General features: G+C 41.6%; 1 protein-coding gene across 2 annotated transcripts in view; it reads left to right on the top strand.

Moving 5' to 3' along the window:
- The window catches only part of LOC132828421 (SH2 domain-containing adapter protein F-like), a 247,918-nt gene that overhangs the window by 142,268 nt on the left and 78,470 nt on the right, over positions 1-27,180 (top strand). For both annotated transcript variants that reach the window (XM_060845517.1, XM_060845527.1), the window contains exon 3: positions 26,743-26,946. In XM_060845517.1, coding sequence (XP_060701500.1) covers positions 26,743-26,946 — 204 coding nt within the window. The remainder of the gene's footprint in view (positions 1-26,742; positions 26,947-27,180) is intronic.

The raw sequence follows: 27,180 nt of genomic DNA, 5'->3' as shown, positions 1-27,180 counted from the left end.
TTGCATATTAATCTCTAATGCAGGACGTTATCGTAAGATGTATGAAAGCCCAAATAAATCATATACCTCATTCAAATCTAGTCTTATTTACATCCTCAAAGAATTCCAGTAGATTTGTAAATTAGTGCAGTCTTTGGTGACAGTCTTTGTTGTCTCCTTGAACCTCTGAGATTTTTTGCTCATTTTCTTGGACCCCGCTTTCTCTCTCACTTTTCACACAACCATAGGGCGGCACGGTGGCACAGTGGTTAGCACTGCTGCCTCACAGCGCCAGAGACCTGGGTTCAATTCCCGACTCAGGCGACTGACTGTGTGGAGTTTGCACGTTCTCCCCGTGTCTGCGTGGGTTTTCTCCGGGTGCTCCGGTTTCCTCCCACAGTCCAAAGATGTGCGGGTTAGGTGAATTGGCCATGCTAAATTGCCCGTAGTGTTAGGTAAGGGGTAAATATAGGGGTATGGGTGGGTAGCGCTTCCGTGGGTCGGTGTGGACTTGTTGGGCCGAAGGGCCTGTTTCCACGCTGTAAGTAATCTAATCTAATCTAATCATTGTTACGATACTTTATCTTAGGGCTGGCAGAACAAAGAACAATACAGCCCTTTGGCCCTCCATGCCTGCACCAACACATTTTGCCATTCCATACTAAAACTGTTTTCGCTTACAGTGTTCATATCCCTCTATTCCCCATCTATTCATGTATTCATCCAGGTCTTCTTGAAAGCTGCCATTGTGTTAGCTTCCACCACCTCCTTTGGTACCATGTTGCAGACGCAAACAACCCTTTGTGTGAAAAACCTGCCTCACGCACCTCTTTTAAAGTTGCCCCACCCCGCGCCTTGAGCCCATGTCCCTGAGTGATTGACCCGTCCACTCTGGGAAAAAACGTCACACGTTCCACTTTCTCCATGCCATCGATAATCTTATAAACTTCTATCAGTCTGCCCCCTCAACCTCTTGCGTTCTATTGAAAACAAACCCAGTCTATCCAACCTTTCTTCATAACTCAAATCCCCCATACAAAGCAAATCCAGGGAAACCTTTTCTGTACCCTGTCCAAAGCACCCACATCCTTCTGGTTATGTGGTGACCAGAAATGTACACAATATTCCAAGTGTGGCTTAACTACAGTTCTATAAAGCTGCAGCATGTGTTGCCTATCTTTGTACTCAATGCACCTTCCAATGAGGGCACACATGCCATCGGCTTTTTTTCACAACCTTATCAACCTGTCTCGCAACTTTCAGAGATCTGTGCGTACCCAGATCCCCCTCCATATCAATAGTCCTAAGAGTTTTGCCATTCACTGTATGATTTCCACTTGTATTTGACCTTCCAAAATGCATCACCTCACATTTTTTTTAGATTAGATTACTTCCAGTGTGGAAACAGGCCCTTCGGCCCAACAAGTCCACACCGACCCGCTGAAGCACAACCCACCCATACCCCTACATATACCCCTTACCTAACACTACGGGCAATTTAGCATGGCCAATTCACCTGACCCGCACATCTTTGGACTGTGGGAGGAAACCGGAGCACCCGGAGGAAACCCACGCAGACACGGGGAGAATGTGCAAACTCCACACAGTCAGTCACCTGAGGCAGGAATTGAACCCAGGTCCCTGGCGCTGTGAGGCAGCAGTGCTAACCACTGCGCCACCGTGCCGCCCTCTATGCGTCAAAGGCTGAGAGGTGATCTTATAGAGGTTTACAATATTATGAGGGGCATGGATAGGGTAAATAGGCAAAGTCTTTTCCCTGGGGTCGGGGAGTCCAGAACTAGAGGACATAGGTTTAAGGTGAGAGGGGAAAGATATAAAAGAGACCTACGGGGCAACTTTTTCGCACAGAGGGTGGTACGTGTATGGAATGAACTGCCAGAAGAAATGGTGGAGGCTGGTACAATTGCAACATTTAAGAGGTATTTGGATGGGTATATGAATAGAAAGGGTTTGGAGGTGGGACTAGATTGAGTTGGGATATCTGGTCGGCATGGATGGGTTGGACCAAAGGGTCTGTTTCCATGCTGTACATCTCTATGACTCTAAGTCCACACCGACCCACCAAAGAGCAACCCACCCAGACCCATTTCCCTACCTTATATTTACCCCTCTAATGCACCTAACAATCTGGGAAATTTAGCATGGCCTGCATATCTTTGGATTGTGGAAGGAAACTGGAGCATTTGGAGGCAACCTACACAGACACAGAGAGAGTATGCAAACTTCACACAGACAGTCTTCCGAGCCAGGAAACGAACCTGGGTCCCTGGTGCTGTGAGGCAGCAGTGCTTACCACTGACCAACCATGCCATCCTTTTGCTAGCAGTTTGGCGTAGAAATTCAACTCCCTTTGTGAGATCATCCTGCACCAACCCCTTCTCTTTGGTAAATACTAACACACAAAATTAGTTTACTACCTCACCTATGTCTTCTAGCTGCACACATAGATTCCCTCGTTTGTCCTTGAGTGGACCATCCTTTCCCTGGCTACCTTCTTGCCTTTTGCATATGTATAAGAAGCCTTGAGATTCTCCTTAATCCTATTTGCTAATGATTTTCCATGACCCCTTTTAGCCCTTCTAATTCCTTTTTAAAGTTCTTTCCTATTTTCCTTATATATTTCAAGAGTTTTGTCAGTATCCATCCTCCTCGACCTTACATAGTCTTCCTTTTCCTTTTTGACCAATATTGACATTCCTGGTCATCCAAGGTTCACATAACTTGCCAAACCTGTCCTTCATTCTTGCAGAAATGTTCCACTCTCGAACTCTTATCAACTGCTGTTTGAAATACTCCCATCTATCCGATGTGGATTTCCCCTCAAATTACCACCTCCAATCAAATTTCTCCACTTCCTGCCTAATATGTTGTAATTTGCCTTTCCCCAGATTAACACCTTTACCCAAAGACTCCTGTTATCCGTATCCATGTGAATCTTCAAACCCATTTTTATGGTCACTAGTCCCAAAGTACTGCCCCACTGAAACTTCCCTCACTTTAACTCATTTCCCAAAGCAGGTCTGGTATAACTCCTTACCTGGTTGGTCTATGTTGGACAATCCATGTTTCAATCAACTCTCTAAATGCAAATCACCATGATTACTCATAGTATAAGGATGACCATTACCACCTTGTCTTCCTTTATTTGATGAATAGTCTATCGTTCCTAAAAGAAAAAAAATCTTATTTTCCCAAATAACACAAATAATAGGCCACCTTTAGTTCCAGGTAAATCATTGATGCTAGTTCAATGGGATATCCTGAATTCTTATGATGTTCTTGTGACTTTCCTTTTAGCTTCATCTGCTAGAAGTTTGGAAAATTTGTGACTGCTCTCACAACATTTAAATGAAATTGCATGCTATACAGTGAGTACTGGGCAAATTCCATTTTTAAGGGAGCCTAATTTCCAAAAAATCTTTTAAACTGTGCCTCGTTGTTCTAGTCTGTGTATGCTTTCAACATCCATCCTTTTCTTGTTGGGCAGAAACAGCGTGGATTCATGAAGGGCAGGTCGTGCTTAGCTAATCTACTAGAATTCTATGAAAACATTATGAGCACGGGAGACAACAAGGACCAGCCAATGTGGTATATCCTGATTTCCAAAAGGGATTTATGGGCAATGTATTGGCATGGATGAATTAAGTAATAGGAAGCAAATTGTAGGAATAAATGAGTGTTTTTCTGGTTGACGATCAGTGACTAGTTATGTGCCTCAGGGATCAGTGTTGGGGCTGCAACTGTTCACAGTTTACATAAATAATTTGTGGTTCGGGACCATGTGTAGTGTTAGAACGTAGAACATTACAGCGCAGTACAGGCCCTTTGACTCTCAATGTTGTGGCAAATCAATCTGAAGCCCATCTAAAAGGCTCTCACTGTCCACCCAATCTGTTTGCAGATGACACTAAGATGAGTGATAGAGCAAAGTGTGCAGACGACCGTGAAACTTTGCAGAGGGACTTAGATAGTTTAATTGGGTGGGCCAAGATCTGGCAGATGGAGTATAATGTTAATTAGTGTGAAGACATTCATTTTGGTCAGAATAACAGTAAAAAGGATTATTAATTGAATGGTTAAAAAAAATTGCAGCACGCTGCTGTGCACATGGACTTGGGTGTCCTTGTACATGAATCACAGAAGGTTGGTCTGTGAGTGCAACAGGTAATTAAGGTTAATGGAATTTTGTCCTTCATTGTTAAAAGGATTGCATTTAACAGCAGGAAGGTTATGTTGCAGCTTTATCGAGTGCTGGTGAGATCACATCTGGACTGCTACGTGTAGTCTCCTTACTTGAGAAAGGATGTACTCACACTAGAGGGGGTGCAGAGGAGGTTCACTAAGTTGATTCCAGAGTTGAGGGGGTTAGCTTATGAGGGGAGACTGAATAGGGTGGGATTATCTTCGTGGGAATTTGGAAGGATGAGGGAGGATCTTATAGAGACATACAGAATCATGAAGAGAATAGATAAGGTAGAGGTAGAGAGGATGTTTCCACTGGTGCGTGAAACTAAGACAAGAGGGCATAGCCGCAAAATTAGGGGTAGCAGATTTAGGACTGAATTGAGAAGGAAGGGTGGTGACTCTGTAGACTTCCCTACCTAGTAAAGCAGTTGAGGCTTCCTCAGTAAATACTTTCAAAATTAAGATAGGTAACTTTTTGCACAGTAAAGGAATGAAGCGTTATAGTGAGAGGGTGGGTAAGTGGAGCTGAGGCCACAACAATGTCAGCCATGATCTTATTGAATGGCAGAGTGAGCTCAAAGAGCCAAATGGCTTACTCTTGCTCCTAATTCTTATGTTCTTTAAGTCCTCTCATGATCTTGCATTTTTCAATAAGTTCGCCTCTAAACTCTAAATGCCAATGATATGAAACCGAATTATTCAATCTTTCCTTATAAAAAAGCACATTGATCACGGAAATCAGTTTTGTGAACTTTCTAAATTGCCTCTAATGTAACTATTAGCTTCTTGGTGTGGTGCACTAGGATTGAAAAATGCATTTTATAAGGTACCATATTTGATATTAGGGGTATTGGTATGAATAGAAAATTGATTAGCTAACATGGAACAGGGAGTAGCAGTCAGTTTCAGGTAAGTTATAACTCGTGCCACAGGACTCTGTGCTGGGGCTTCAACCTTTTGCTGTAGATATCAGTGCCTTGAATCACCAAATGTGTAGTTGCTGATAATGCTGATAACATAAAGCTATTTAAGAAAGTAGGCTGTCAAAAGGACATAGGATTCTGCAGAGAATGTAGGCAGTTTAATTGAGTGGCAAGAATATGCAAACTGCAAGCTTGTCTACTTTGACAGGAAGAACAGATGGAATAGCATATTATTTAAATGTAAGGAGACTGCAGAATTCCACAGTACAAAGGAATCTAGTGTCGTTGTACACATATCCCAAAAAGCTATGGGGGAGGTGATGGCCTTATCGCGAGACGATTAATCCATTTAAGAGACAGTGAGGTCTGCAAATGCTGGAGATCAGAGTTGAGAGAGTGTTGCTGGAAAAGCACAACAGGTCAAGCAGCATCCAAGGAACAGCAAAATCAATGTTTTGGGGAAGAGCCCTTCATCAGGAATGAGGCTGGGAGCCTTGGGGGGTGGGGAGATAAATGGGAAGGGGGAGGTGATGGCCTTATCGCTTTTTTGTCAACTGCGTGGAAAATTCCCCAATTACTTTCATTTTTGCATCAAGTGGGGCCATTATTCCATGTCTAGTAACATGGCCCAGGAAGGTGACTTGGGCTTTGGCAAATTCACTTTTAGCTAGGTTTACCACCAAGCCTGCCTTCTGAAGTCGATTGAACAAGTCCGATAAATGCTGTAAATGTTCCTTCCACGATTGACTAAAAGTCATCAGATCACCAATTTATACACAACTTTGAACTGCTATAATCCATTTGGCATTACGAAAGCCAAAATTGCCTTTGCTCTCTCTCTGACGGAGGTACTTGCCAATAACTTCTGAGCATGTCCAACTGAACGTTGCTTGTCCCACTTTGACGACACAGTCCTCCAGCCATGGATCTGGATATGCATCAGTCTTTGTAACGGCGTTGACTTTGTGATAGTCCACACATAACCTTTGGGTACCATCTAGCTTTGGCACTATGACCATAGGTGAGCTCCAGTCACTGTTACTCACTTCAATTTTGCCATCTTGGAGCACGTACTCTGTCTCCTTCTGCACTTGTGCCAACTTTAGAAGGTTATGCTTTATCGGAACAGCATCACCTATATCTACATCATACATAATTAGGTTTGTACTTCCCAGTTTATATCCGCATATCTCCCCATGTAGTCATAATCACTCTTTCAGGTCATTTCAATTTTCTTGTGGAAGGTAGCTCAATAATTTATGCCAATTTTTGACAACTTCCTCATTGTCCAATTTGATTTGAGGAATGTCCAATTCAGAATCCTCTGAACTTGGTTCTTCTTTCTGTGCTGTAATCATCAACACTTCCTCCTCCTGCTTTCCTTCCCTATCAAAATACCTTTTGAGCATATTCACATGGCACAATCTGTGAGATTTCTTCCTGTCTGGAGTCCTTATCAAGTAGTTCACCTTGCTCAATGTCCTCTCAATTTGATCCGGTCTACTAAATGTTGCTTTTAAAAGTACACCTGGTAAGGGAAGTAACCTTATCCCCAATTGCAAAATTACGAATTTGTGATTTCGTATCCGCTTCCTGTTTCATTGTATGCTGTGATACTTTTAAATGCTGTTTGTCCAACTCTCCAGCTCTATGTAATCATTCTCTAAAATTTGACACATAGTCCAGATGGATGGTCTCTAAATTCTGACTTATTAATTTCTCCTTAATTTAATGGTCCTCTTTCTTCATGACCAAAAATGAATTCAAATGGACTGAATTTGGTTGATTCATTTGTTGCATCTCTGATCGCAAAAAGTACAAACAGAACTCCCTTATTCCAATCATCCGGATAATCTTGACCATAAGCCCTCAGCATGGTCTTTAGTTATTTGATGCCATCTCTCTTGCATTCCCTGCGATTCTGAATGATGCACAGTGGATTTGAATTGCTTTAATTCCCAAATTATCCATAACCTCCTGGAATAGTTTGGATGTGAAGTTTGATCCTTGATCTGACTGGATGTCTATTGGCAGTCTGTATCTAGTTAAAAAAAAAGTAATTCTTCTACAGCCCTTTTAGCTGTGACGTTACATAATAAGATTGCCTCTGGAAATCGAGTCGACACATCCATTATTGTTAATAAATACTTATTCCCACATTTTGGTTGAGGTTGGGGATCTACACAGTCAATCAAGATTCTTGTGAAAGGTACCTCAAATGCCGGAATAGGTATTAAAGGTGCAGGTCTTATTACTGTCTGTGGTTTTCCGATTAACTGACATTTATGACACGTCTGGCAAAATTCAATTACATTATTAGATAACTTACAGTGTGGAAACACCTTTCGGCCCAACAAGTCCACACCGACCTGCCGAAGTGCAACCCAGCCAGACCCATTCCCCTACATTTAACCCCGCCCTTAACACTACGGGCAATTTAGCATGGCCAATTCACCTCACCTGTACGTTTTTGGACTGTGGGAGGAAACCGGAACACCTGGAGGAAACCCACGCAGACACGGGGAGAATGTGCAAACTCCACACAGTCAGTTGCCTGAATCGGGAATTGAACCCAGGTCTCTGGCGCTGTGAGGCAGCAGTGCTAGCCAATGTGCCACCGTGCCGCCCATGATACATCTTTGTATCGTCCAGGCTAGTGAAAATGTCTTTGTATTTTAGCCTGTGTTTTCCTCTCCCCTAAATGACCTCCAAGTGGTAGCTCATGCACCACTCGCAGCACGTCATTTCTGTTCCCTACTGGCAAAATAATTTGATCAATCTCTGCCCACTTCTCATCCGCTTGAATGTGTAATGGTCTCCATTTCCTAATTAAGACATCATTTGTTAAGTAATAACACTTGGGATACATTCACTTTATTTTTCTGTAAATGCGTTTTGATATAACTGTTTTAAGTTGTCATCTTTCTTCTATAATTCAATCAGCTAAGTAGAGATAAAGATACTTGCATGTTTACCTATTTGCTCCTTCTCTTTTCCACTTATCTAATCAAAGAAAGTTTCAGATAACACTGTGTCAGTTTTCTTATCTGTGCCTTTTGATCTGTCCTGTTTCAGCTTGTGCCTCTGCGATCTTGTGATCACACAATTAGGGAAAATTCCTGGATAAACATTCTCCATGCCTTCAGTTAATTGAAAAGGCTCCACTGGCTTTTCATTTAGAGTAGGCAGCACACATTTGCAAGGACAAATTGTATTCCTGGAGTTGAGAGTTTGTCCAGTACTCCCATCACAATTCTCCACTCTTCTCTGGACTGTCTAGTCTCACTTTACAAAATTGAGCACTTTTTGTCTCACCATGAATTCCTGTCACCAGTAACTTTTCTGGCAATAGTCCCTCAGGAGTACATTTCTCCTCATGCTTTAGCATTAAAGACTGAGAGGATCCTGTGTCCCTTAACATTGTCCCTTACCTACTACTCCTGCCCAGTGTGGATATACTTTACCCTTGCATGTATATCTTTTAAGCTGATTTGGCACTTCCTCCTTAATTAACCTTGATCATCTTGTACACTCTGATGCAGTTATCTCATTTCCTTTGTGCTTTTTGTTACTAGTCCCCCCAATAAAACACCCAGGCTTGTCTGGTTTTCCTACATCTGACTTTCTCCTAGCCCACCAACACTCTGATTTCATATAGCCCACTTTATTGCAGTGAATACACCTGAGTCTTTTAACTTCTTTGTCCCCCTCAAGGGCTTCTTTTTTACCCTGTGGTAAGTTATCCTTATGATCTTTACTGAGATCTACCTTTCCCTTTCCACGTGAGAATTTATCTTTGCCCCAGTTTCTATCCCTCATGGACTGAAATTGATACTGGAAGGCAAACTCTGTTTTATGGACCAGCTCATAATCATCAGTCACTGTAGCTGCTAACCCTGCTGTTTTAAGTCTCTGCTTTTCCACATGACTTTCCATACTTCCTCACTGAGCCTATCCTCAGCCTTTAACTACAGCCTTTTAAGCTGACTTTCCTTTTGAAATGACAGTTTTTGATGTTCGAAAGCTCTCTCATTTTTCTTCTCTTCTGTTTCTAGTCATAACTCAAACTGTTTCATTTTCTTCTGCCCTTTCCTTATCTCTCGCCTCTAACTCAAGCTGCTTCATTTGCCATTGAATTCTTGCCATCTCTATTGATTCTGATGGTTTCTCCAACAAGTTTTAAGTGCTGAGCTACTGCTATAATTATCTCTCCTTTCCCCACAGAAGCAGGAAGCTCCAATTCCAGCTTCTCTGCTAATTTTTGCAACTTGGTTTTATTCACTTTTTGTAAAACTTCAAAGTCACCACATCAGATCCAGAAAACATTTGGCGACTGAAGGAGCCATTCCTATCCCAAGTTTTGTCTACGAAACCAAACCAACTCCCGAAATAAAGACACTAGCACCTACCACTCACTGTTTAAAAGCCTGCAAAGAGCCCCCAATTTGTTATGGGTGAGGTCAGACCACTCAATACATTCTTTAGCAGGCAGCTCAGACCAAAACGTTGCAATTTGTTTCGGTAAGTGCACAGTGAAACTTACCCGGATTAAATTAGTTAGGTTGACTACTAGATGTTAAAACAGACAAAAATTTATTCACAAAATTATACAATGAAAAACAAAGAACAGAATAAAGAGTCCCTACTGAACTCAATCTATCCAACTCAACTTAATTATGCTGTTGCCGAATATACACAGCACATCTAATGAGCAAACTCCCTTTAAAACCCAGGATAAACACATAAATGGTTGAAGTTGAAGGGCAGAAAGTGAGAGAGAGTTTCCACACAACTCCGTGTTGAACTTCTCACCGGGTCAGATTGAACTAAAAATGGCTCTGCTCAGCTGGAGAGCTGACCACGCCCCTTTCTTTATACAGGTCACTTCTAAAACAGGAACACTTTGGACTGAAGTCTCATCTGTTTACATATAAACAAAAGGCCTCTCAAATCCTTTTAATCTCTACCAAACCAGACTGATTAGAGCCTGGCCCATTTTATTGCCCCTCTGAGAAAAGTCAAGGGCAGAGTCTCCTTGAGCCAAGGACCAACTTCTGAAAAAAAAGGACTAGCTTTGTGATAATAGTTCCTTGAAAGTGGAGTACCAGGTAGATCAGATAGGGAAGAAGGTGCTTGGTATGCTTGCCTTTATTGGTCAGAGCATTAAGTATAGAAATTACAGGGTCATTTTCAAGAGTCAAGAGGAGCTTTATTTGTCATTTCTATCAAATACAACTGATAAAGTAAAAATGAGACAGTGTTCCTACAGATCCAAGTGCTACATGGACAGCACAAATACTCAATCATATGCAGGGCAGGATGAAGTGTATAAGTGCAAAACACACAAGACAGTAATTCCTCACACGTGAAGACTGTAGGTACAGTGGTGTACAAATTACAAATAAAGGAATGATAATTAATAAAACATTGTTATAGTAGCAATTTGAAGTCATGCAAAGAGTTTCCGATGAAATAGAGTGTGATCATACAGTGTTAAGGAGCCTGATAGCTTGGGGGAAGAAACCATTGCACAGTCTGGCCGTGAGAGATCGAATGCTCTGGTATCTTCTGCCAGATGATAGGAGGGAGAAGAGTTTGAGTGATCAATGTGTGGGGACTTCCACAATGCACTTAGCCTTTCAGGTGCAGCTGTACAGGACATTGATTAGGGCACTTTTGGAATATTGCCAGGGTTGGAATGTTTCAGCAATAGGGAGAGGCTGAATAGGCTGGGACTGTTTTCTCTGGAGTGTCAGAGACTGAGGGGTGACCTCAGAGAAGTTTATAAAATCATGCGGTGCATGGATAGGGTAAATAGACAAGATTTTTTTCCTTGGGATGGGGGAGTCCCAAACTAGTGGACATAGGTTTAGGGTGAGAGGCAAAAGATTTTAAAGGGAACTGAATGGCAGCTTTTTCACGCAGAGGGTGGTGTGCGTATGAAATGAGCTGCCAGAGGTTGTAGTGGAGGCTGGTACAATTACGACATTTAAAAGTCATCTAGATGGGCACATGAATAGGAAGAGTTTAGAGGGATATGGTCCAAGTGCTGGCAAATGGGACTAGATAAATTTAGGATATCTGGTCGGCATGGACGAGTTAGAAGGAGGGTCTGTTTCCATGCTGTACAACTCAATGCTATGACCATGAAATCATTGTCCAATTGTTTGAAAAACCTATCCATTTCACTAATGTCTTTCAGAGAATGAAATCTGCCATCCTTATTTGGCCTTGTGTACATATGGCTCCAGACCCACAGCAATGTGGCTGAATCTCAATTGCTCTCTGTTTTCCAATAGCGTTAAAGTTTTATCAATTCTTCTTTTTTTTGTATTTTAACTGAGTGTAAGAACAAAGTGTGTTTTTCTTAAAGTGGAAAAGTGTGACAAACCAATACCTGGAACACAACACTTTATACTTATCTTAAATAAGGCATCAGTTAGGGTCTAAGCTATTTCCTTGATATGTTTGAAGGAAGTTTCGTCTGGTCTATAACAAATGGGAGCTTGTCCAAATTCAAATTCTTGAATTCCAAGTTGGATTGTGGGATTATTGGGCATAAAGGGATGAAGTTGATTTTTTTTTGGGTGTTTCATTTAGTTGGATTAAGTGGGTTGTGTGTTGTGTATGAATGGCCCTTTCAATAGCTAAGGGTTTCCTGGGGATGGTGTCGAAGCCTCCCTGAGAACTTCAGTGGTAAGGGAGAACTCCCTACTGGAGTCTACTCAACCTTCCCTGGTTCTTTCCCTGAGATCGTTCAATTGCCCGGAATAAATAAAATTCTTACAAGCAGTCGATTAAACGTTTAACATATTTATTTAAACATTTGCTACAGTATCACAGTTACAGAGTAACAAGACACCAAGGCCTAGTCTAAGTAGAGGTTCTAAAAATTCAGCAGAGAAGCAGTACTAGCACTTACCAACCTCATCTTCTCTCCGATTACTCCGAAAATGGTACTCACAATTTTTAGTATTTATACAGTTTTTGCTCCCTAAACATGTCAATCAAACTCATGCTGATGAACATGATGTCCATCCCACATTCCTGCTGTGCCTGTGACCTGTTAGTCTGTTGATCACATTACTTAGAATAGTGATAACGAAACTGACTCGGATGATGACATGAAGTGTTGATATCCTCTAAAGTTTGGTCACATACTCATTAGAACCGAAAATGTGTTGCTGGAAAAGTGCAGCAGGTCAAGCAGCATCCAAGGAGCAGGAGAATCGACACTTTGGGCATGAGCCCGAAACATCAATTCTCTTGCTCCTTGGATGCTGCCTGACCTGCTGCACTTTTCCAGCAACACATTTTCAGCTCTGATCTCCAGCATCTGCAGTCCTCACTTTCTCCTCACATACTCATTACTTCGTGTCCTTGTTTAAATCTGATTATTGACTTTTTTGTCATGATTTGGAGATGCCGGTGTTGGACTGGGGTGCACAAAGTTAAAAATCACACAACACCAGGTTATAGTCCAACAGGTTTAATTGGAAGCACACTAGCTTTCGGAGCGGCGCTCCTTTGATGAAGGGGCGACGCTCCGAAAGCTAGTGTGTTCCAATTTAAACCTGTTGGACTAGAACCTGGTGTTGTGTGATTTTTAACTTTGACTTTTTTGTGTGTGTCTTAAATCCATTCCTCATTGTTTTCCACCTCACTTGCTTGTTCAGTAAACACTTTATTCAAAACCCTATTGTCTTTCCTTGTGATTTATCAAAGGGTTTTGTTCCTTGTTAATGACTAATTGTTAAGTTTCATAGGTGCCTAAATTAGTTCTTGTACACAGCTGGACTTCCTGCTTTTCCCAGCAGTTATCTTACTTAATACCTTTTCCTTTTGCTTTATTTCTAACATTCTTTGGGTTCTTTAATTTTATGCTTTCCCTTTGTGTCCTTTCTCAGTGGAAAAAGTCACTTGAAGTGTTTAAAACTTTGAAAGTGGCTAGCAAGTTGAAGTTGGAATTTCCTGTGTCTGTGAGGAAAGGGAAGATACGTGCCGCAATTGCTCAGCATTTAGACTTGCCAGGAATGCAATCAGAATCGATGGATATTCCTAAAATTTAATTTAAAATGAAGCAGGTTAAAGGAATGATGGCAAGGCAGAAAGAAAGAATAATCATGGCAGAAGAAAAAGAAAGAGAAAAGGAAATGAAACAGTTTGAATTGCAATTAAAAGCAGAGGATAAAGAAGAAGAAAGGATGACCTCAGTAGAAGAAAGGGAGAAAGTCACAGTTTTTGAACTTTAGAAGTTGGCAATGAAAGAGGAAAGTTGATATAAAATGGTGCAACTAGGAGTGGTGCTGAGGGCAGTGATGAAAAGCAAACCCATCATATCCAAAAGCCTGATTGGAATCTGTTTAAATATGCCCAAGTAATACCAATGTTTGGCAACATTTTACATTTCATTTGAGAAATTGGCTAAACAAATGAAATGCCGGTGACCATGTGTGGGATTGTTGATTCAAGCAAAATTGGTAGGTAGAGCTGGCAAGATGTTCGCATCACTATCGGAGGAGTTATCTGGGGAATATGATGAGATAAATAAAAGCCGTCTTAAGTGCATATGGACTAGTGCTAGAAGTCTGCAGACATTGAAGAAATCTAAGGAGGAAGCCTGGTCAAATGTGGTCATGATTTGGAGATGCCGGTGTTGGACTGGGGTGTACAAAGTTAGAAATCACAACACGTGATGAAGGAGCAATGCTCCAAAAGCTAGTGTGCTTCCAATTAAACCTAGTGGACTATAACCTGGTGTTGTGTGATTTTTAACCTTGGTCAAATGTACTTAGAGTTCGAAAGGTTCAAACAAAGTAACTTTGATAGATGGATAAGGGCATTGAAAATGGATCAAACATACAATGCTGTTAGAGCGATTGTTATATTGAAGGAGTTAAAAAATTCACTTCCTGAAATAGTGAGCACTCATGCAAGATCTGAGTCTTAAAACTGCAAGAGTAGCAGCAGAAATTACAAATGATTATGAGTTAGTTCATAAATCAAAGTTTGCCTTTCGACATTAGTTTCAATCTGTGAGAGATGGAAATTGTGGAAAAGAGAAATCTTCATGTGGTAAGGGAAAAGGAGATCTCATTGAATATAGTGAACATAATTTGCCACGGGTTAGACAAGAAACCCATAGTGGGGAAGAGAGAAGTAGACGTTATGAAGTAAAATCACAGCATTGACAGTTTTAAAAATTATGTGGAGGTGCAGGTGTTGGACTGGGGTGAATAAACTTAAAAATAACACCACACCAAGTTAAAGTCCAACAGGTTTATTTGAAAGTAAAAGCTTTTGTTGCACTGCTGCTTTCACATAAATTTAATGTGGTGTCGTGTCAGTTTAAGAAAAGCAGTGGGAAGACAAATGTGGTCAAAGAGGATAAGCCAGTGAGGTTTATTAAAATGATGAAGGAGATCCCAGTGCCTGGTCAGGAGTTGGTTCGTAAGAAAGTACCCCATCTCTTTAAAAAGTTTACCTGTCTGAGTAAGGTTTATGGATGTGTACCAGGAGAACTAAGTAAAGAAATTAAAATTTTAAGAGACAGAAGAGAAAGTCATTCTTTGGTGAGAGATGCCAGAAAAGATGATAATATCTGAAATTCATGGTGAGAAGAGTGGTGCCTCATTTATAGCATAAGGTTGGAGAGTTGTGAAAAGTGGTGAAGTGCTCGTTGGCATAATAGAGAAATTCTCTGCTGTGGAGATACAGTTTATCCTCTGGATTGATATAGCTGGATCACAGTTTGGAGTGATGCCTACTGTGGTTGAAAAGCTTGTGGAGAATCGGGCAGCAGATGTTCCAGAAAGTATATCCTGGGATTTTTTCCGACTGTGCTAACAAGGTCACAAAGCCACAAGTGGAAACAGAAATGAAAGAAGTTGAAGTAGAGAAGTTGAAGTTGATTTATCCAAAAGTATTTTTGCTCTAATTGTTGAGGGGAAAAAAACAAGAACAGGTGGAAGACAAAGTGGGTATTTTTAGTTCAGAGAGTTTAGTTAAAATGCAATAAAAAGATGAAAAATATAAAGCAGATGTATCAAAACACAAACACAGCAGAAGAATCTGAGTATATTGTGGAATGTTACTATCTTTAAAATGAAGCCTTGTTGTGGAAATAATGACCACGTGGGGCAGCACAGTTACTCAATGGTTTGTATTGCTGCCTCACAGTGCCAGGGACCCAGGTTCAATCACACCGAATCCAAAGGTGATTCTCTATGTGCAGTTTGCACATTCTTCCCTTGTCTGTGTGGGTTTCCTCTGGGTATTCTAGTTTCCTCCCACAGTCCAAACAGGTTAGATAAATTGACCATGTGAAATTGTCCATGCTAAATTGTCTATTATATATGTGTATATTAAGTGGATTAGCCATGGAAATGCAGGATTACATAGGGTACGGGAGTGGGTCTGCTTGGGATGCTGTTTGAAGGGTTGGTGTGTACTAGATGCGCCAAAGGGCCCACTTCCATACTGTAAGAATTCTGTGATTACATATTCAGGCAGATGAAAAATGGGCAGAATTTCATCAAAGTTAAATAACCAATGGGCTACAGAAAGGAGGTGTGTCAGGCAGCACATGAGGTACCGGTAAGAGATCATTTGGGGGTCAGGAAAACTTGAGACAAAATACAAAACATTTTTATTGGCCTAAACTACACAGAGATATGGTTAAATTTGGCCAGACATGTTGTGTGTCAGGAAAACCAAGCAGAGACAAATACCTATTTTAGCATTTGAAGAATCTTTCACAAGAGTCTTAATTTATCTTGTAGGACCTTTCCCTGAAACAAAAGGTGGGAATCAATGTTTGTTGACTATAATGGATGTTTCTACTTGACGTCCAGAGGCCATTTCTATATGCAATTTCACGGCTCGAAGGATTGCAGAATTTTTTTAACTAGATACGGACAACTCACAGACATAAAATCAGATCAAGGCTCAAATCTTTCATCAAAATTACTCAAGGAAGTTATGGAGAGCTTAGGAATAAAACAATTTAAAATAATTGTGTCCAATCCAGAATTACAAGGAACATTAAAATTGTGGCATCAAGGTTTAAAACCATGTCAAGTGATTATAGTCAAAACTATCCAGAGGTTTGGGAGAAAGGAATTATTTTTGTATTTTTGACACTTAGGGATGCACATAATGAATCAGCTAGATTCAGTCCATTTAAATTGGTTTTCGTCACGAGGTGAGAGGACCAATGAAATTCATTGAGGAAAGCTTGCTAAGTTCAGAGATGACATATTTGGACAATGTTTCAAATTTTAGGGAATATTAAGTCCCTCCTCCCTACCTTTTATCTTAGCCTGCCTGGCACCCTCTCCTCATTCCTGATGAAGGGCTCTGGCCCGAAACATCGAATTTCCTGTTCCTTGGATGCTGCCTAACCTGCTGTGCTTTAACCAGCAACATATTTTCAGCTCTGATCTCCAGCATCTGCAGACCTCACTTTTTACATAGTAAAGTGTCTGAAACAATTATATATACTGATCATCCTTTAACATTTGGAAAAAGATATTGCCAGACTGCATAGATGCAGTTTTTTGTTACACCTATTTAATTTGAAAATAACATGTGGCAGAATGATAAAATGGAATTGTCTACACATTGTCTCAACTTTAATGAAGGAAGATGAAGGTGTTCGGTGGCAGTAGAAATAGAATGAAATGGACTGTAGTATTAAATGTTTGCATGCTTAGGGTTAATATAATATACATGTTATCTACTAATAGTGTAAGACTAATGTTTTTAAATAAAAAGAGTCCTTGTACATTGCTGGTTCTGCTTTTTTAAAGGAGTTGGTGTGATGATAGGTTTGAAAAGTGTATTTTATATGATGATAGGCTTTGAGAGGTGTACTTTGTCCTGCTTTTTATTTGAAGACAGGTTTAGAGCCAGAGGTGCTGAAACTACTGAATTGGATTATGTGTATAAGCAGCAAGTGATAAAGCTAAGTGACCCCACTACCAAAACATCAGATCTAAGCTGTGCAATCCTGCTGAAACTGCTTGTGAGAATGGTGGTGGACAATCAAGCAACTCACAGGGGGAAGAGGCTCCATGAATAATCAGCATCCTCTATGGTGAAAGAGGCCAGCACATTAGTGCAAAAAATAAAGCTGAGTCATTCACAGCAATCTTCAACCAGAAGTGCGGAATGGATGATCTAGCTCAGCCTCCTCTAATGGGCCCAAGTATTACAAATACCAATCTTCAGCCAATTAAATTAATTCCTCATGATATCAAGATACACTAGGTACTGCAAAGTTTATGAACGCTGACAACACTCCAGTAGAAATTAGCTCAACTGTGCATATCATATCCTGATCCTCATCCCAATGGGATGAGTGTGCAGTTTTCCCGACTCAAGACTTTTGTCAAATGGGCATTTGTCAAATTATGCAATTAACAAGATCAAAACAGAGTCCTGTTTTTGTCATACAGTCACTCCATGGGATATGTTCTTGCTTTCGGCTAATTTAAAAAGGACCATTGAATATTCTAATACTACGCCTCCCACACTGACCTTCAATGGTACACTCACCTGCCCCACTTGTGAATATCTTGTAAATTCACTTAAAATGATTTTACTTTGATTTTTCTAATCTGAGTCATTGACATGGGTAGGTGTTGATGGTCATTCGGATTCCCCTATTGTCCCAAAGGAATGCAACAGGGCAACTTCCAACCCTGCCATTCATTAAGGGTTTCCCTTCTTTATCTCACTGCTGATAACATATCCATAATGGAGAGGCCTGCAACCATTATTGCAGATTGGGATACATCCCTGAAGACAGTGGTATCTCTGTCACATCATGTTGAGGGTTGGATCAGTCCGGGCCCTCCACGGGGAGGTTCTAGCACCCTGCTGGCCTGTAATCTCATGTCCCGGATTTGGGAATTATCTTGCAAAATGTCGCTCTTGGCCAGAATTGTTGCACTTGTACAGCTTGCTTTGAGTTCTCCCTGTTCCTGAAACATTTCCTTTGCCTCTACCTACTGTGAGGTAGGCTGGAGGAGGTGCCCTCTGAGCATGCCTACCACAGCCTCCACCACAACCCTCTACCACATCCCTGCAAAACAATTCACCACCACAACCTCCCAGCACACACGCCCACGACACCCCAACCACCATCATCTCCAACACACCCCCCCCACCACAACCTACCACTACAAACTCCACCATATCCTAGCTACCACAACCCCCAATGCACCCCACTACCACCTGCCCAACACAACTCCACCACACCTCCACCACACCCTCACCACATCCCCAACTAGAGACCCCACCACACCCCTGCAGCACACAGTTTTTTTATTCTAATTTTTTCCCCACTGTGAAAATAAATGTTTTTCAACAAACTCTCAACTAAAGTGGATAGAGGGAAAACACAATGTTTACTTATTTGAACTTAAGAGTCATAGAGTCTGACAGCACAGACAGGCCCTTTGACCCAAACTGATCCAAGCCGACCAAAAATGTCTGTGCAAGCTAACCCTATTTCCCTGCACTTGGCCCATATCCTTTTAATCCTTTCCTATCTATGTATTTGTCCAAATGCCTTTTAAATGTTATTAATGTACCCTCCTCAACTGCTTCTGCCAGAAGCTCATTCCATATGCATAAAGCCCTCTGTTTAAAAATGTTGCCCCTTGGGTTCCCTTTTATTCTCTCTCCTCTAACCTTAAATTGATGCCCTCCAGTCCTCAATTTTGCCACCCTCAGAAAAAGACCTTATCCATGCCTCTCATGATCTTATATACTTTTATAAGATCTCCCCTCAATCTTGTATGCTCCAAAGTCCTAGCTTGTCGAACCTCGCACTATAACTCAGACCCTTGAGTTTAGACAACATCCTTGCAAATTTCTTCTGCTCTTTTTCCAGTTTAATAACAAAGTGGTCAAAACTGAACGCAGTACTCTTAAGTGCGGCCTCACCAAAGTCCTGTACAACTGTAACATAACTTCCCAACTCCCATACTCAATGCCCTGACTGATGAAGGCCAGTGTGCTAAAAGCCTTATCTACTGCCCTGCCTACCTGTGACTCCACTTTCAGAGAACTGTGAATCTGAACTCCAAAATCCCTGTGTTCCAATACAATCCTTAAGGCCCTACCATCCACCATGAAACTCCTGCCTTGATTTGACTTTCCAAAATCCAAGACCTCACACTCATCTATATTAAACTCCATTTGCCATTTTCTGTTGCACTTCTCCAGCTGATCAAGGTCGTGCTGCAATTTCTGAAAACGTTGTGGTTCTGTTCACCGAGCTGGGAATTTGTGTTGCAGACGTTTTGTCCCCTGAATAGGTGACATCCTCAGTGCTTGGGAGCCTCCTGTGAAGCGCTTCTATGATCTTTCCTCCAGCATTTGTAGTGGTTTGAATCTGCCGCTTCTGGTTGTCAGTTCCAGCTGTCCATTGCAGTGGTCGGTATATTGGGTCCAGGTCGATGTGCTTATTGATTGAATCGGTTTGGCTTGTCCTATAATAGTAGTACTGTCCCAATTGAATTCATGTTGCTTGTCATCTGCGTGTGTGGCTACTAAGGATAGCTGGTCATGTCATTTCGTGGCTAGTTGGTGTTACACAAATTCCCAGCTCGGTGAACAAAACCACAACAATGAGCACCTGAGCTACAAATCTTCTCACAAACTTTGAATTTCTGACAACCTTCCTCACTGTCCACAATACTCTCAACTTCCTCACTGTCACCACCAAACTGACTAATCATGCCTTGTAGGAGAAAGTGAGGACTGCAGATGCTGGAGATCAGAGCTGAAAATATGTCGTTGGAAAAGCGCAGCAGATCAGGCAGCATCCAAGGAGCAGGAGAATCGACGTTTCGGGCATGAGCCTGAAGCCTGAAACATTGATAATCATGCCTTGTACACTCTCATCCAAATTATTGATCCAGATAATGAACAGTAATGGGCCCAGCACTAATCTCTGAGGCACTCGACTAGTCACAGGCCTCCAGTCCGACAAGTGTCCTTCCACTTTTACCATCTACTTCCTACCATCAAGCCAATTTGCTTGCTCCCCCTGGATTCCATGTGATCTAACCTTCCAGAGCAGCCTACTGTGTGGAACCTTATCTGAAACCTTACTAAAATCCATACTACATCTACTGCCCTGCTCTCGTCAAACTTCCTGGTCACTTCATCAAAGAACTCTAACAAATTTGTGAAGCATGATCTCCCACTCACAAAGCTATGCTGACTATCCCTAATCAAACTCTGTCTTTCCAAACTTATCATTCAGAATCCTCTCAAATAACGTACCTACTACAGACGTTAAGCTTACTGGTCTATAGTTCCCAGGCTTTTCTTTGCAGCTCTCCTTAAATAATAGCACAACATTCACTATCCTCCAGTCTTCCAGGACCTCACCCATGGCTAACATTAGAAAATAGAACATTACAGTGCAGTACAAAGTCTTCGGTCCTCGATGCTGAGCTGACCTGTGGAACCAACCTGAAGTCCGTCTATCCTACACTATTCAATATTCATCTATGTGTTTATGCAATGATCATTTAAATGCCTTTAAAGTTGGCGAGTCTACTACTGTTGCAGGCAATGCTTTTCATACCTTACTACTCTCTGACTAAAGGAACTATGTCTTACATCTGGCCTATAATTAACTGCCCTCAATTTAAAGCTATGCCCCCTTATGCTAGCCATCACCATGGAAAAAGGCTCTCACCCACTGATTATCTCATATTTCTTGATTAAGTCACCTCTCAACCTTCTCTCTAACAAAAACAGCCTCAAGTCCCTCAGCCGTTCCGCATAAGACCTACCATCCATACCAGGCAACATCCTAATAAGTCTCCTCTAAACCCTTTCCAAAGCTTCTACATCCTTCCTATAATGTGGCAACCAGAACAGTACACAATATTCCAAGTGCAGCCGCACCAGAGTTTTGTACACCTGCAGGATGACCTTATGGCTCTGAAACTCAATCCCTCTACCAATAAAAGCTAACACACCGTGTACCTGGTTAACAACTCAGTCAACCTGGATGGCAACTTTCAAGGATCTATGTACATGGACACCAATATCTCTCTGTTCATCTACACTACCAAGAATCCTACTATCAGCCCAGTAGTCTTAATTCCTATTGCTCCTTCCAAAGTGAATTACCTCACACTTTTCCCCATTAAACTGTATTTGCCACCTCTCAGCCTAGCTCTGCAGCTTATCTATGTCCCTCTGTAACCTGCACAATCCTTCAGCACTATCCCCAACTCCACCAACCTTAGTGCCATCCGCAAATTTACTAACCCATCCTTCTACGCCCTTATCTAGATAAATATATAAAAATGACAAACAGCAGTGGCTCCAAAACAGATCCTTGCAGTGCACCAGTAATAACTGAACTCCAGGATGAACATTTTCCTATCAAACATCACCCCCTGTCTTCTTTCAGCTAGCCAACTTCTGATCTAAACTGATAAATCACCATCAGGCCCATGCCTCCATGTTTTGTTCAATAGACTATCAGACACCTCATTGAAATCCAAATACACCACATCTACTGCTTTACACTCATTCACCTGTTTGGTCACCATCTCAATGAACTTAATAAGGTTTGTGAGGCACAAGATACCCTTCACAAAACCTTGTTGACTATTCCAAATGAACTTATTCCTTTCTACATGATTCTAAGTCCTATCTCTTATAATCATTTCCAACACTTTACCCACAACCGAAGTAAGGCAAGGTTGTCTCTACTCCCTTCTTGAACAACTTTTGCTATCCTCCAGTCTTCTGGCACTATTCCTATAGACAATCACAACATAAAGATTTAAGCCAAAGGCTCTGCAATCTTCTCCCTGGCTTCACAGAGACTCGTAGGACAAATCCCATCCAGCCCAGTGGATTTATGTACGATCCTTGCTTGGCCCAATCATTCTTTTACTCCTGATATACTTATAGAAAGCTTTAGTGTTTTCCTTGATCCTACCTGCCAACGACTTCTCAAGCCCCCTCCTGGCTCTTCTTAGCTCTCTCTTTAGGTCTTTCCTGGCTAACTTGTAACTCTCAAGCACTGAAACTGAGCCTTCATGCCTCATCCTCACATACACCTTCTTTTTCTTCTTGATAAGAGCTTCAACTTCTTTAATAAACCATGGCTCCCATGCATGACCGCTTTCTTCCTGCCTGATAGGTACATACTTATCAAGGACGAGCAGTAGCTCTTCCTTGAATAAGCTCCATATTTCAATTGTGCCCATTCCCTGCAGTTTCCTTCCCCATCCTATGCATCCTAAATCTTGTCTAACCACATCATAATTGCCTTCCCCTCAGCAATCCTCTTGCTGAGATATTTGTATCATCGATAGTCAGAGGTGAGGTGCCGGAAGACTGGAGGCTGGCAAATGTGGTGCCACTGTTTAAGAAAGGCGGTAAAGACAAGCCAGGAAACTATAGACCGGTGAGCCTGACCTCAGTGGTGGGAAAGTTGTTGGAGGGAATCCTGAGGGACAGGATGTACATGTACTTGGAAAGGCAAGGACTGATTAGGGATAGTCAACATGGCTTTGTGCATGGGAAATCATGTCTCACAAACTTGACTGAGTTTTTTGAAGAAGTAACAAAGAAGATTGATGAGGGCAGAGCAGTAGATATGATCTATATGGACTTCAGTAAGGCGTTCGATATGGTACCCCATGGGAGACTGATTAGCAAGGTTAGATTTCATGAAATACAGGGAGAACTAGCCATTTGGATACAGAACGGCTCAAAGATAGAAGACAGAAGGTGGTAGTGGAGGGTTGTTTTTCAGACTGGAGGTCTGTGACCAGTGGAGTGCCACAAAGATCAGTGCTGGGTCCTCTACTTTTTGTCATTTACATAAATGATTTGGATGCTAGTAAGTTTACAGATGACACCAAAATTGGAGGTATAGTGGACAGCGAAGTGAATGTACTGTGGACAGGTTTGTCGACAGTATGAAAATAGGTGGAAAGACAAGTGCAAGTTTCCAGAAAAGTATTGATAAATATAAACAATAAACCTAATTGAGTGGTCAAAATATTGGCAAATGGAGTCTAATGTGTAAAAATGTGAAGTTTCTAATTTTGAAAGGGAGAACAAAAAAAACACTATCTAAAAAAGCTGCAGAAGGCTGCAACACAAAGGGACTTGGGGTTATTTGTACATTAAGCACAAAAGTGTAGCAGGTAATCTGGACTGATAACGGAATGTTGACTCTTATTTCAAGGGTTCAGAATGTAAGAATAGATATGTCTTAATGCAGCTGCACAAGATGCTGATGAGACCACAGCTGGAGTACTGAACGGTTTTGGTTAGCTTATTTAAGGAAACATTTCATTGGAGGCACTTTAAAGAAAGTTCTAGGAGAAAGTGAGGACTGTAGATGCTGGAGATCAGAGCTGAAAATGTGTTGCTGGAAAAGTGCAGCAGGTCAGGCAGCATCCAAGGAGCAGGAGAAGGGCTCATGCCCAAAAGGTTGATTCTCCTGCTGCTTGGATGCTGCCTGACCTGCTGCGCTTTTCCAGCAACACATTTTCAACTTTAAAGAAAGTTCCCTGGGATGATCTCTAGTATGGAGGGATTTTCATATAAACAAAGGCTAAACAGGTTTAGACGCTACTCGCTGGAGTTTAGAAGGAAGAGCAGTGATCTCATTGAGACTTGTAAGATTTTTAAGAGGCTTAACAAGATAAATGCTGAGAGGATATTTCCCTTCAAGGGAGCGTCTAGGACTAGAGTACATTGTCTCAAAATAAAGGTGCACCGATTTAAGGCTAAGATGAGAAGGAGTCATTTTCTTTCCAACGGTTATGGAATTTGGAAATCCTTGCCACAGAAGCCTATATATCAGGGTCCTTGTGAATATTTAAGGCCCCCAAGATATCTTCCTATGTACTTGATCCTGTAGAGCAGCTACAGCCAGGTTCCCACTAGTGACTTTTTACCTTTACTGTTTGTTGATTCTACATCTTTAGAACTGAGGTCATCTCCTACAAAACAACTAATGTGATCCTCAATTAACCAAGCTACGCCACCATCTTTTCCTCTCATTGTTCTAAAATGTCAAATACTCTTAGATATTCAGGTGCCAATCTTTGTCACCTTGCAGTCACAAACTTTGTAAAATGCACATTTAATTCATCCACTTTGTTACAAATTCTGTACTCATTCAGGTGAAATATCTTTGGTTATACCTTTTACTATTTTTGTGCTTCTGTTGACACACTCTCAAATTTTTCTGTCCTGACAGTCTGATTATCATTACATTTGTTGTTACCTTCCTCTGCGTTGTCCTTTCATTTAAACCTAGTAATTCTCCCCCCCCGTGATTCATCGAGACACACTGTTTAGAATGCCTTCCTCTCTATCATTTCAGTTATATGACTTGCTAGAATATTGATCCCAGCAAGGAACAGTCGGAATGTACAGCTTTCACTTTCCCCAGTACTGATGGCAGTTGTCCATGAATCAAAATCTTTGAGCCATGTATTCAAGTTGCTAATGTACTTTATCCTACGCTAATTTGATGATGGCTGAAATAACAAAGGAATCTGTTACTTCTACCACTCAGAGCTACTTACAGCAACAGTCACAGAACCCCTACAGTGTGGAAACAGGCCATTTTGGCCAAACAAGTCCACACTGACCCTCTAAAGAGTAACCCAGCCAGACCCATTCCCCTACCCTATTAGTCTACATTTACCCCTGACTAATGCACCCAACCTACATACCCCTGAGTACTATGGGCAATTTAGCATGGCCACTTTACCTAATCTGCATAACCTGCACATGTTTAGACTGTTGGAGGGAACCAGAACACCCAGAGGAGACAACGAGGAGAATATGCAAACTCTACACAGTCACCCGAGGCTGGAATTGAACCCAGGACCCAGGTGCTGTGAGAGAGCAGTGCTAACCACTGAGCCACTGTGCCGCCTTCATTTCCTTCTTTTGAAGAATTTAATGTTTTGAATGACTGCATCAACTTTCACACATTGTTTTTGCTTGCCTTCTATTTTGAAAATAGTGAACAAAAAGAACATCAGAAAGCAAATTAGCCTTTTGGTTAGCCTATGGTTCCCACCTCTGAACAATATAACAACACTGCTGCTCATTTTGTGGTGAGATGCCCGTGATGTGCTGATTTGGAACACACTTCAGTCCCCTGGTGCCTTCATTGTATGGGAGAAGTAATAAAACCTTCTTCAGAGGCTTTAATCTCTGAGGGCTGTGGTTTCTGCTCTTCATGAGAGTCCCTGATGGACCTTACAGAGGCTCTGGATGTAAATTTGCTCACTGAGCTGGAAGGTTCATTTTCAGATGTTTTGTCATTATACTAGGTAACATCATCAGTGAGATTCTGGTGAAGCACTGGTGTTAGTGCCCATTTCTATTTGTGTGGTTAGGTTTCCTTGGATTGGTGATGTCCTTTTTTGTGATGATGCCATTTCCAGTACTTTTTCTCCGAGTGTGGTAATTAGGGTCCAAGTCAATCATCTAGCAATACTCCAGTGGACAGCGAGGACACAAAGACCATCAACAAAGGCGCAGCAATCTCTTCCCTCGCTTCCTGTAGCAACCTTGGCTATATCCCATCTTGGCTATATCTGTCCTTGCATTTTTCAAAATTTCCAGCCCATCCTCCTCCTCCTTAACATCAACGTGTTTGAGCATACCAGCATATTTCACCCTGTCCTCACAAACAAGTTCCTTCTCACTAGTGAATACTGAAACAAAGTACCCTCACTTTGACCATCTTCTTGTTCCTCACATAAGTGTAAAACGCCTTAGGGCTTTTGTTAATCCTACCTGCCAAGACTTTTTCATGCCCCTTTCCAGCTCTACTAAATCCATTCTTCACTTCCTAGCATTGTCTGATCCTTGCTTCTTCAATCTTAAGTAAGCTTCCTTCTTCCTCTTGACTAGATGTTCCACATCGCTTGTGACCCAAGATTCCTTCACCCTACCATCGCTTCCTTGCCTCAGTGGGACAAACTTATCCAGCACTTGCAGCAAGTGGTCCCTAAAAAACTTCCAAATTTCTGTTGTGCATTTCCCTGAGAATATCGGTTGCCAATTTATGCTCCACAGTTCCTGCCTATTAGCGTTGTAATTTCCCCCTCCCCCATTAAATATTTCCCCATATCATCTGTTCCTATCCCTCTCCATGATTACAGTAAAGGTCAGGGAGTTGTGATCACTATCACTGAAATGCTCTCCCACCAAGAGATCTGACACCTGACCTGGTTCATTACCAAGCACCAAATCCAACATGGCCTCCTGCACACATGACAAAATCTGCTTCATCTAAACTATTTGCACTAAGGAATTTGCAATCAATATTAGGGAAGTTGAAGTCACCCATAGCAACAACCCTACTACTTCTGCACCTTCTTGAAAATCTGCCTCCCAATCTGCTCCTCCCTGCCTCTGGAAAATGAAACAGCAATTTCCTTCATGGTTGTGGTTTTTGTTCAGGTTTTACTGTCCCAGTTTGAAGCAACTTGCTAAATTAATTTGGTCTTTACATGATCTTTTGATCTTGGTTAGAATATTCTTTTCTGTTTTGGTTCTTTCTTTTCACTCTGTTCTCATGAAATTTATTTCTACTCCCCAGAGCTGGACAGACAAGAAAACCAGAAGAAAGAATTTCAGCTTTATGATACACCTTATGAACTTGAACAGAACAATACAATCTCAGATACAGAGGGTGACGCTAGTTATCTAAAAGAAAGCAAGTTACCACAAGATGACACAAGGCCGGCAAAGGAATATGATCAGCCATGGGAATGGAGTAAGATTGCAGGCCCAACTCTTGCAGGTACGAGTTCAAACTTAGTTTTAGATGCGTCAGTCAGCTGCAGTGCTCTAACTCTATTCTCCCATGTCTCTGATCAGAGGCTCCAGCCCAGGAGAGAATTGGCGTTAAGGATCATAATGCCTATACAGATGACCTAAACTTAGAAAGACAAGTAGGTTTAGCTCACCAATGAATGAGTCATACTGGACGGAAATGTTAACACAGTTTCTCTCTGCATAGATCCTGCTGGATCTG

Source organism: Hemiscyllium ocellatum, chromosome 2, assembly GCF_020745735.1.
Source record: "Hemiscyllium ocellatum isolate sHemOce1 chromosome 2, sHemOce1.pat.X.cur, whole genome shotgun sequence".
NCBI lineage: Eukaryota > Metazoa > Chordata > Chondrichthyes > Orectolobiformes > Hemiscylliidae > Hemiscyllium > Hemiscyllium ocellatum.
The sequence above is the reverse complement of the archived record's forward strand: the minus strand, read 5'-3'. Positions and strand labels throughout refer to the sequence as shown.